Below are 12,469 nucleotides of genomic sequence, written 5' to 3'. Positions count from 1 at the left end.
TTTTTAACTTTAGGGGATTTTTTTTTACGATTTTCATGGATCCTTTGGATTTTGATGGGTTGTTTTAGGGCTGCAGGGCATTCTGTGGATTTTTTTGTGGATTTTTGGGGAATTTTCTGTAAATTTTCGTGCATTTGCGGGGTTTTTTTACTGATTTGGAGGATTTTTTTTGGGCGGATTTTGGGCAACGTTTCTTTGAATTTTGGGGATTTTGGCGAATTTTTATTTGAATTTCGGTGGCTTCTGGGGGGATTTTTTTTGGGAGTTTTCAAGGATTTTCCTCCTTTTTTTTTTAATCAAAACCACAAAATCCCGGTTCCGCCGCCTCCAAATCCGGGGAAAAAAAAACCAAAACGGGAATTGCCTCAAGAAAAACCTTGGATTCGGGAACAAATCCCGCAATTCCGAGGGCATCTGGATTCCATCGGCAGCGCCAAATTCCGGCCGAATTTTGGCCAAAAATTCCAGAGGATTTGGGCTCAAAATGGCGCCGAGTCCCTGAGGGGAGGGAGAAAGGGCGGGAAAAAAAGGGCGGGAAAAAAAGGCGGGGGGAAAAAAAAAAGGGCGGGAAAAAAAGGGCGGGAAAAAAAAGGGCGGGAAAAAAAAGGGTCGGGAAAAAAAGGGCGGAAAAAAAAGGCGGAAAAAAAGGGGCGGGAAAAAAAGGGCGGGAAAAAAAAGGCGAGGCTGCGGGTGGCTCTGGTCGCCATTTGTCACCTCCCAGCCCCCGTTGTCGCCAGTGACCCCTCAGAGCCCCCCATGGAAGCCAAAGCCCCCTCCCAGTAGCTCCCAGTAGCCCCCAGTAACTCCCAGTAGCCCCCAGCACCCACCCGTGAGGGGGCCCAGGCCGCTCCTGCCGCCATCTTGGCCGTTGCTAACAACAAACGCCGTTGCCAGGCAACGCTCGGGGTGACCGGCGCCGGCGTGACGTCACTTCCTGCAGACCACATGTCACTTTCGGGCCCAGCGCAGTGGTGGCCTGGGGGTCCCCGCGAGGGTTCTGGGGGCACCGGGAGCGCTCAGGAAGTACCGGGAGGTCCCTGAGGGATCCCCGGAAAGGCTCCGGAGATCCCGGGGGAGGCTCCTCACCCCTCGCCCTTCCCCCCCCCACCCCAAAATCCACCAACCCACCCCCCCTTAATTCCTTAATTGGCCTTAATTCCTGCTGCGGATGAGATCCGCGACGGGGATGAACGACCAGGAGCGGCTGCCGCGTCCCCTCGGTGTCCCCCGGGTCCTCCCGGTGTTCTCCGTTATCCTCCCCACCCCGGTTCTCCCGCTCCCGACCCCTGTGTGACCAAACCGGCGCCACGTTTAGGTTTTAAACCGGCCGCGCGCGTTCTGGAGCGTTGAATTTATTGTGAATAAAGCTGCTTTTGGAGTCTCCCGTTATTCCCTGGCTCCGGTGGGACCGGGACGCGCTAAGCGGGCACGGCGCAGGCGGCTTTGCGTTCCGGTTAAGTTTGTCCACGCACGGCCACCGCCTCTCCTTTCCCGCGCGCTTCTGGGCTTCATCTCTTCTCCTGATTGACGGGCGGCTCCGCCAATAGGGTTGCGCCGTGGAGGGAGCCGCGTCTGTGCCGACCAATGGGAGCGCGAGAAGGGCGGGTTTGCCCCGCCCCTCCGCGCGGCGGTGTGGGCGGGCCGCGCAGGGCGGGCAGAGGGAAGGGAAGATGGCGGAGGAGGAGAAGCTGCCCGCGGGGTGGGAGAAGCGCATGAGCCGCAGCTCCGGTGAGGGCCTAAGGGGCGGGGGGCTACCGGGGGGTGCCGTGGGGAAGGACCGGCGGGGATGGGGGAGGTGGGAGCGGGGGGTGGCGGGAGGGGCGGCGGGGGTGGGTTTTGCAAGGGGACGAGGGGGCGGGGAGGTGCGTGAGGGGAATTTGGGGAGGGGGGCCCCGGATGGAGGCAGGGTCCTGTGGGGGTCGTTGCCTGAGGGAGGCGATGAGGAAAATTTGGGTGGGGGTCCCCAATTCGGGGGGGCTCTGAGGGGGGAGGGGGCACCTCCGTGAGGGGAATTTTGGGGGGGGGTCGTCAACTCCGTGAGGGGAATTTGGGGAGGGGGCCCCGGATGGAGGCAGGGTCCTGTGGGGGTCGTCGCCTGAGGGAGGCGATGAGGAAAATTTGGGTGGGGGTCCCCAATTCGGGGGGGCTCTGAGGGGGGAGGGGGCACCTCCGTGAGGGGAATTTTGGGGGGGGTCGTCAACTCCTGAGGGGAATTTGGGGAGGGGGCTCCGGATGGAGGCAGGGTCCTGTGGGGGTCGTCGCCTGAGGGAGGCGATGAGGAAAATTTGGGTGGGGGTCCCCAATCCGAGGGGGCTCTGAGGGGGGTCCCCGTCGTGGGGGGGAATTTGGGGGGGGGTCGTGGCCTCAGGGAAGAAGGGACCCCCCCCCCCACCCCATGTGAGGGGAATTTGGGTGGGGGGTCGCTCCCCAGCAGAACCGGGGAGGTCTCTGGGGGGGGTCAGAAGTCGATTTTTGGGGTCCAGCCTTGCTTCTGGGGGTCGGGAAGTTGGGGTTTGGGGCTACCCCGTGGGGTTTGGCGAGCTGATCGCGGATCAATAACCAATAATTGATCAATATCCCCTCGGAAGGGTGATGGAGGTGTCAATCCTGGGGTCTATAATCCCGTTTTTGGATCTTTAAGCTGTTTTCTTTGTGCCAATCGCTAACCAATCAGTGGTCAATAACCAATCATTGATCAATAACTCTGGAGGACAGGTGTGCTACTGATCAGTACCCCAATAATTGATCAATATCCCCTCAGAAGGGTGACAGAGGTGTCAATCCTGGGGTCTATAATCCCGTTTTTGGATCTTTAAGCTGTTTTTTTTGTGCCAATCGCTAACCAATCAGTGATCAATGACCAATCATTGATCAATAACTCTGGAGGACAGCTGTACTCCTTCAAGCACCCGATGAGCACGAGGCAGGGGGGTCCATGGGGGGTTTTTTTTGGCGTCTGGGAGAGGATTTTTTGTGGTTTTGATGCTGATCGATGCTGAATGCCTGATCAATAATCAATAATTGATCAATAACTCTGTGCGCCGGTTTTTTTTATGAACGCGACTCAGTGCTGTCCCTCAAAGGATTTTTTAGGATCTTTAACCTGGTTTTGGGGTTCCACAACCTCAATTTTTGATGTGGATAATGTGGTTTTGAGTGTGAATTGATAACCGATCACCGATCAATAACCGATAACTGGTCAATAACCAATAGCTGATCAATGACTCCCTAGGGAGGGTGTACTACTTCAAACCGTAGCCAGCAGGGTCAGTGAGCTGTGACTGAGCTGGGATTTGATAATAACCTGGCGAGTAACCTGGATTTCAGTGGGAATCGATCACCGATCGCTAACCAATAACCGATCAATAGCCGATAACGGATCAATAACTCCCCAGGGAGGGGTGTACTACTTCAGCCACCAGCCAGCAGGGTCAGTGAGCTGTGTCTGAGCTGGGATTTGATAATAACCCGGCGAGTAACCTGGTTCTCAGTGGGAATCGATCACCGATTGCTAACCGATAACCGATCAATAACGGATCAATAACTCCCCAGGGAGGGTGTACTACTTCAGCCACCAGCCAGCAGGGTCACTGAGCTGTGACTGAGCTGGGATTTGATAACAACCCGGCGAGTAACCTGGTTCTCAGTGGGAATCGATCACTGATCAGTAACCTATAGCTGATCGATAACTGATAACAGATCAATAACTCCCAGGGAGGGTGTACTACTTCAACCACCTGACGAACGCCAGCCAGCAGGGTCACTGAGCTGTGACTGAGCTGGGATTTGATAATAACCCGGCGAGTAACCTGGTTTTCAGTGGGAATCGATCACCGATCGCTAACCAATAACCGATCAATAACGGATCAATAACTCCCCAGGGAGGGTGTACTACTTCAACCACCTGACGAACGCCAGCCAGTGGGAGCGGCCGAGCGGGGGCGGCCGCGCGGAGCCGGGCCGCGTGCGCTGCTCGCACCTGCTGGTCAAGCACAACCAGTCGCGGCGGCCGTCCAGCTGGAGGCAGGAGCGCATCACCCGCTCCAAGGAGGAGGCGCTGGAGCTCGTCAACGGCGAGTGCCCGCACGGCAGACGGGGACCGGGGACTGGGGAGGACTGGGGATACTGGGGGGACTGGGGAGACTGGGAGTGATGGGGGGACTGGGGAATTGGGGGGACTGGGGGGACTGGGGATACTGGGGGGATTGGGGAGACTGAGGGATTGGGGGGACTGGGGAGACTGGGGATACTGGGGTGATGGGGGGACTGGGAGTGATGGGGGGACTGGGGGGACTGGGGAAGTGATGGGGAGATTGGGGGGACTGGGGGTGATGGGGGATTGGGGGGACTGGGGGATTGGGGGGACTGGGAGTGATGGGGGGGACTGGGAAAACTGGGAGTGATGGGGGATTGGGGGACTGGGAGTGATGGGGGGACTGGGAGTGATGGGGGATTGGGGGGACTGGGGAGACTGGGGGATTGGGGGGGACTGGGGATACTGGGAGTGATGGGGGGATTGGGGGTACTGGGGAGACTGGGGGATTGGGGGGACTGGGGATACTGGGAGTGATGGGGGGATTGGGGGGACTGGGGAGACTGGGGGATTGGGGGGACTGGGATACTGGGAGTGATGGGGGGATTGGGGGGACTGGGAAAACTGGGGGGATTGGGGAGACTGGGGGATTGGGGGGACTGGGAAAACTGGGAGTGATGGGGGGATTGGGGGGACTGGGAGTGATGGGGGGACTGGGGATACTGGGAGTGATGGGGGAATTGGGGGGACTGGGGGTGATGGGGGGACTGGGGATACTGGGAGTGATGGGGGGACTGGGGATACTGGGAGTGATGGGGGGATTGGGGGGACTGGGAGTGATGGGGGGACTGGGGGGACTGGGAGTGATGGGGGAATTGGGGGGACTGGGGGTGATGGGGGACTGGGGATACTGGGAATGATGGGGGAATTGGGGGGACTGGGAGTGATGGGGGAATTGGGGGGACTGAGGGTGATGGGGGGACTGGGGATACTGGGAGTGATGGGGGAATTGGGGGACTGGGAATACTGGGGGGGACTGGGAGTAATGGGGGGACTGGGGGAAACTGGGAGTGATGGGGGAATTGGGGGGATTGGGGGGACTGGGGATACTGGGGGGTACTGGGGAGACTGGAGGGATTGGGGAGACTGGGGGTCTGGGGGGATTGGGGATACTGGGGGATTGGGGGAGCTGGGGAGACTGGGGGGACTGGGGGTCTGGGGGGATTGGGGATACTGGGGGGACTGGGGAGACTGGGGGATTGGGGAGACTGGGAGATGGGGGGGGACTGGGGGGATTTGGGGATACTGGGGGATTGGGGGGACTGTGGGGACTGGGGGTCTGGGGGGATTGGGGATACTGGGGGGACTGGGAGTAATGGGGGGACTGAGGATACTGGGAGTGATGGGGGAATTGGGGGGACTGGGAATACTGGGGGGGACTGGGAGTAATGGGGGGATGGGGAAATTGGGAGTGATGGGGGAATTGGGGGGACTGGGAATACTGGGGGGGACTGGGAGTAAGGGGGGGACTGGGAAAACTGGGAGTGATGGGGGGATTGGGGGGACTGGGGATACTGGGGGGACTGGGGAAACTGGAGGGATTGGGGAGACTGGGGGTCTGGGGGGATTGGGGAGACTGGGGGGGACTGGGAGTAATGGGGGGACTGGGGGGACTGGGAAAACTGGGAGTGATGGGGGAATTGGGGGGACTGGGAGTGATGGGGGGACTGGGGGGATTGGGGGAACTGGGGGGGACTGGGGAGACTGGGAGTGATGGGGGGACTGGGAGTGATGGGGGGATTGGGGGGAGTGGGAGTGATGGGGGGACTGGGGAGACTGGGGATACTGGGGGGGACTGGGAAACTGGGGGGACTGGGGGAACTGGGGGAACTGGGGACTGGGAGTAATGGGGGGACTGGGGATACTGGGAGTGATGGGAAAACACAGGATACTGGGGAGACTGGGGGGACTGGGGGATACTGGGGGGACTGGGGAGATTGGGGATACTGGGGGGATGGGGGGGACTGGGGAGACTGGGGGTGTTGGGAGTGTTGGGGATACTGGGGATACTGGGAAGGAATCCCAGGAATTCCAAAGGATTTGGGATCTCCCAGGATTCCACCCCAAATTCCACCTTTTCCCAGAATTCAACCCCAAAATTCCACAGTTTCCCAAAATTCACCCCAAAATTCCTTCTCCGGAAGGTTCATTTCCCCCAGTTTTCCCATTTTTGGGGAAAAAAAAGCTTCCTGAAATGGCTGATTTTTGGGAAAAAAAGAAAAAAAACTGGGAAAAAAAAGCCTGGGAATGGTGGTTTTGGGCAAAAAAAAAAAAAAAAAAAGCGGGAGTGGTGATTTTTTGGGGAAAAAAAACCCCGGGAATGTCGCTTTTGGGGTGGCTTTGAGGATATTTTGGCACTCTGTCTCGTTTCCCACGGAATTTGCGGCATCCGGGGAATTTTGGGAGTGGCTTTGTTCCCTAAATTCGGGGTTTTTCCCCCGGCTTTCCCAGGCTACATCCAGAAGATCAAATCAGGGGAGGAGGATTTTTGAGTCTTTGGCTTCGCAGTTCAGCGACTGCAGCTCGGCCAAGGCCGGAGGGGACCTGGGAGCATTCGGGAGAGGTGAGGGGTTCATCCCAAAAACCCCAAATCCATCAGTGCCAGGGGTTCATCCCAAAAAAACCCAAATCCATCAGTGCCAGGGTTCATCCCAAAAAACCCCAAACCCATCAGTTCCAGGGGTTCATCCCAAAAAAACCCCAAATCCATCAGTGCCAGGGGTTCATCCCAAAAAACCCCAAATCCATCAGTTCTAGGGGTTCATCCCAAAAAACTCCAAACCCATCAGTTCCAGGGGTTCATCCCAAATAAACTCCAAACCCATCAGTTCCAGGGGTTCATCCCAAAAAAACCCAAATCCATCAGTGCCAGGGTTCATCCCAAAAAACCCAAATCCATCAATTCCGGGGGTTCATCCCAAAAAACCCCAAACCCATCAGTTCCAGGGGTTCATCCCAAAAAACCCCAAATCCATCAGTGCCAGGGGTTCATCCCAAAAAACCCCAAATCCATCAGTTCCAGGCATTCATCCCAAAAATTCCCAAATCCATCAGTTCCAGGGGTTCATCCCAAAAAACCCCAAATCCATCAGTGCCAGGGGTTCATCCCAAAAAATCCCAATCCATCAGTGCCAGGGGTTCATCCCAAAAAACCCCAAATCCATCAGTGCCAGGCGTTCATCCCAAAAAACCCCAAATCCATCAGTTCCAGGGGTTCATCCCAAAAAACCCCAAATCCATCAGTGCCAGGCGTTCATCCCAAAAAACCCCAAATCCATCAGTTCCAGGGGTTCATCCCAAAAAACCCCAAATCCACCAATTCCAGGACTTTTTTCCCCCCAAAAAATCCCAAACACCGTCCAATTCCAGGTGATTTATCCCTAAATCCGCCGTTTCAGGGGTTGTTCCCCCAAAAATTCCCAGAATCCGTAAATTCCAAGGGATTTATCCCCCAACTAAACCCCGAGATCCCCCGTCACTCCAACTGCGATCCATCCACTGCGGCAAACTCCCGGAATCAGCTCCCCGCCCCCGGCAAATCCCGGATTTTTCTTTGGGAGATGCCCCGAATCCCGGTTTTTACTGGGTTTGCTGGAATTTTGGGTTGCAGGGCAGATGCAGAAGCCGTTCGAGGACGCCTCGTTCGCGCTGAGGGCCGGCGAGATGAGCGGCCCCGTTTTCACGGAATCCGGGATCCACATCATCCTCCGCACGGAGTGAAGTGCCTTGGGAAGGGCGGGGATTCCCGGGAATGCCGTGGGAATGGGCGGGAATTCGCGGGGAATCCTCGGGAATCCACGGGAAGTCTGCGGGGATCTGCAGGAATCTATGGAAGTCCTCAGGAATCCACGGAATCTACGGAAAATCTGCGGGGATCTACGGGAGCCTATGGAAGTCTTCAGGAATCCACGGAAAATCTGCGGGGATCTACAGGAATCTTTGGAAGTCCTCAGGAATCCATGGGAATTCTCGGGAATCCACAGGAAATCTGTGGGGATCTACCAGAATCTACAGAAGTCCTCAGGAATCCTTGGGAATCCACGAGAATCCACGTGAAATCCTTGGGAATTGATGGGAAATCTGTGGAGATCTACAGGAATCCTTGGGAATCCTCAGGAATCCACGGGAAATCCTCGGGAATCCACGGGAATCTATGGAAGTCCTCAGGAATCCATGGGAATCCTCGGGAATCCACAGGAAATCTGCAGAGATCTACAGGAATCTTTGGAAGTCCTGAGGAATCCGTGGGAATTCTGCGGAGATCTACCGGAATCTATGGAAGTCCTGAGGAACTCATGGGAATCCACGGGAATCCATGGAAATCCATTGAAATCTGTGGAGATCTGTTAACTCCAGGGGAATCCACCGGAAATCCACAGGAACCCGCGGAAATCCTCAGGAAATCCGGGGAAATTCACAGGAATTCCTGGAAATCCTCAGGAATTCATGGGAATTCACGGAAACCCTCAGGAATCGATGGGAATCGATGGAAATCCTCAGGAAATCCATGGGAATTCATGGAAATCCACGGAATCCTCAGGAATACCCAGGAAGTCCACGGAATCCACGGGAATCCCGCCCTGTGCTCCCCACCGCGAACTCCAGATCCCTCAACTCCTCCATGATTCCGCGTCCTCCCGGGCGGGAACGAAAACGGGGAATTCCCGCGGTTTTTGGGAATGTTGGGTCGGCCGGAGCCGGCCCCCGGCAGTCCCGGCTCCGGGAATGCAGCGGTGGTGGTGGCGACGACGGCAACGATGACGATGGCCAACGGTGACAGTGACAGCAGTGACGGTGGCCAACGAAGATGACGATGGCCAACGGTGGTGATGGTGACGATGACGACGACCATGACTAATGATGGTGACAGTGACCAACAAAGGTGACAGTGACCGTGACCAATGATGGCAACGATGACCATGACCAACGATGATGGTCATGACCAATGACGATGACCAACGATGGTGACAGTGACCATGACCAATGATGGCAACGATGACCATGACCAACGATGGTGACAACAACCACCGATGGTGACGATGACCAGCAATGATGACAATGACCATGGCCAACAATGATGACAATGATCAACAAAAGTGACCGTGACCAATGATGGTGACAATGACCATGATCAACGATGATGACCGTGACCAACGATGATGACAATGACCAATGATGATGACAATGACCAATGATGATGACCATGACCAACGATGGTGACAGTGACCGTGACCAACGGTGGCGACAATGACCAACAGTGGTGACCATGACCAATGACCATGACAGTGACCATGACCACTGATGATGACAGTGACCACCGATGATGACAGTGACCACCGATGGTGGCGATGACCAATGATGATGACAATGACCAATGACGATGACAATGACCATGGCCAATGATGCTGACAATGACCAATGATGATGACAATGACAGTGACCAACGATGGTGACAATGACCAACGATGGTGACCATGACCAGTGATGATGACAGTGACCAACGATGATGATCATGACCAACGATGATGACAGTGACCATGACCAACGATGATGACGATGGTGATGATGACCAACGATGGTGACCATGACCAACGATGATGACGATGGTGATGATGACCAACGATGGTGACCATGACCAACGATGATGACAATGACCAATGATGCTGACAATGACCAATGACCATGACAATGACCATGACCAATGATGATGACAGTGACCAGTGATGATGACGATGACCAACGATGATGACAACGACCAATGATGATGACAATGACCATGACCAATGACGATGACATGACCAATGACGATGACCATGACCAACGATGGTGACCATGACCAACGATGATGACCGTGACCAACGATGGTGACAGTGACCATAACCAACGATGATGTCCATGACCAACGATGGTGACGGTGACGACGACAGTTGCGATGACTAACGACGGCCACGATGACGAGCCATGGCAATGGCCAGCGATGACGATGACGTTGACCCCCAACGCCGTCACCACCGCGCGGCCCTGGCGCCGGGCCAGGCCCCTCCCCCACCCCTGCATGTTTATTTAACTCATTCCTGCTCTTTTCTCCCCAAAAACCCCTCCCGAGCTGAAGGTTCCGCTTGATTCGAGCCACTAATTAATTAATTACCATCCCGGATCGTCCCGGCCATTTCCCGGCGCCGTCGCTTGGACTTCCCAAAAACAACCGCCGGATTTTTGGGGTGAATTCACGGGAAACTGGGAAAGAATGGCCGGAATTCCGCTTTCCCCGCCCCCTCGGGGCCACGGGTTTTCGGTTTGAGGTGAAAAAAAAGTTGGATTTGGGGTGGTTTTTTCCAAGATTTTTTGGTTCTCTTGTTGCTTTTGCTTCTGTTCGGTGGGAAAAAAAAAACCAGGAAAAATCCCAACAATCCCAGCTTGGATCCGTGCAAAAATTCCCAAAAAAAGCTGTAAAGCCCCGGCTCTTTTCCTGCAGAAATAAATCCCCCTCCAGTGGAATTCCTGGAATTTCCGTGTCTTCCTTCCTCTAATTTTTGGGGATTTTTTTTTTTGGAATAAATTGGAAAAAGGGAAAATTGCAGTTTGAGGTTTTATTTGGGTGTTTTTTCTTTGTTTTTCAGTGGGATTTGGAGCTTAAAACGGAGGGAAAAGAAGGCTAAAATTGGGAATTCTGGGATTTATTTAAAAGGAAAATGGGATTTATTAGTGGGACGTAATTGGATTTGTTAATAGGGAATAATTGGGTTTGTTTCATAGGAAATATGGGATTTCTTAATAGGAAATGTGAGATTAATGGGGAATATGAGATTCATTAATAGGGAATACAGGATTTAATTAATTGGGAATGGGTTTATTTAATGGGGAATATGGGATTTAATTAATGGAAAATACGTGATTAATTAATGGGAAATGTGGGATTCAATTAGTGGGAAATGTGGGATTCAATTAGTGGGAAATATGGGATTAATGGGAAATGTGGGATTTAATTAATGGGAAATACAGGATTTAATTAATGGGAAATGTCAGATTTAATTAATGGGAATTACAGGATTTAATTAATGGGAAATGTGGGATTCAATGGAGAATGTGGGATTTAATTAATGGGAAATGTCAGATTTAATTAATGGGAGATGGGTTTAATTAATGGGAAATACGGGATTTAATTAGTGGGAAATGTGGGGTTTAATTAATGGCAAATGTCAGATTTCATTAATGGGAAATACGGGAATTAACGGGGAATGTGGTTTTCAATTAATGGGAATTGTGGGATTTAATGGGAAATGTGGGATTTAATTAACGTTAAATACAGGATTTAATTAATGGGGAATGTGGTATTCAGTTAATGGGAATTGTGGGATTTAATTAATGGGAAATGTGGGATTTAATTAATGGGGAATGTGAGATTTAATTAATGGGGAATACAGGATTTAATTAATGGGGAATGTGGGATTTAGGGGGCGCTTCCAGGGGGTTGTGGGGACAACAGGAACCCCCAAATCCCCCTAAAACCCCCCCAAAAATACCCAAAATCCCCCAAAAAACCCCAAATCCCCCCAAAATCCCAAACCCCCCCCCTGCCAAAATCCCCCAAATCCTCCGGAGCCCTAAAATCCTGCAGGCCGAAGGGATTTGGGGGAATTTCGGGGGATTTGGGGTTTTTGGGGCGGGCGATTTTTGCTTGGGGGCGGGGGGGACAGAATTTGGGGGGATTTGGGGTTTTTTTGGGGGGCGCGGGACAGAATTTGGGGGGATTTGGGGTTTTTGGGGGGAGGGCGGGACAGAATTTGGGGGGATTTGGGTTTTTTTGGGGCGGGCGGGACAGAATTTGGGGGGATTTGGGGTTTTTTGGGGGAACGGGACAGAATTTGGGGAGATTTGGGGTTTTTTTTGGGGGGAACGGGACAGAATTTGGGGGATTTGGGGTTTTTTGGTGGGGGCGGGACAGAATTTGGGGGGATTTTGGTTTTTTTTTGGGGGAGCGGGACAGAATTTGGGGGCATTTGGGTTTTTTTGGGGCGGGCGGGACAGAATTTGGGGGGATTTGGGGTTTTTTTGGGGGGGTCGGGACAGAATTTTGGGGGATTTGGGGTTTTTTTGGGGGGTCGGGACAGAATTGGGGGGATTTGGGGTTTTTGGGGGGGCGGGACAGAATTTGGGGGGATTTGGGTTTTTTTGGGGCGGGCGGGACAGAATTTGGGGGGATTTGGGGTTTTTTGGGGGGGCGGGACAGAATTTGGGGGATTTGGGGGTTTTTTGGGGGGGCGGGACAGAATTTGGGGGGATTTCGGGTTTTGGGGGGGCGGGACAGAATTTGGGGGGATTTGGGGTTTTTTTGGGGGGTCGGGACAGAATTTGGGGGATTTGGGGTTTTTTTGG

At 53.9% G+C, this 12,469-nt stretch overlaps 2 protein-coding genes across 2 annotated transcripts in view; one reads left to right on the top strand and one right to left on the bottom strand.

The window, feature by feature from the left end:
- LOC137467365 (hepatic lectin-like) overlaps positions 1–12,469 on the bottom strand; it is a 29,570-nt gene that overhangs the window by 6,404 nt on the left and 10,697 nt on the right. The gene's annotated exons all lie outside the window — the stretch shown is intronic.
- On the top strand, positions 1,629–7,865 carry PIN1 (peptidylprolyl cis/trans isomerase, NIMA-interacting 1). The gene is given in 5 exon segments (XM_068178871.1): positions 1,629–1,728; positions 3,882–4,073; positions 6,545–6,579; positions 6,581–6,656; positions 7,704–7,865. Coding segments are annotated over 5 exon segments (471 nt in total). The 5' UTR covers positions 1,629–1,670; the 3' UTR covers positions 7,814–7,865.

Source organism: Anomalospiza imberbis, unplaced genomic scaffold (genome assembly GCF_031753505.1).
Source record: "Anomalospiza imberbis isolate Cuckoo-Finch-1a 21T00152 unplaced genomic scaffold, ASM3175350v1 scaffold_61, whole genome shotgun sequence".
Classification (NCBI taxonomy): domain Eukaryota; kingdom Metazoa; phylum Chordata; class Aves; order Passeriformes; family Viduidae; genus Anomalospiza; species Anomalospiza imberbis.
This window is presented reverse-complemented; position numbering and strand designations above follow the sequence as displayed.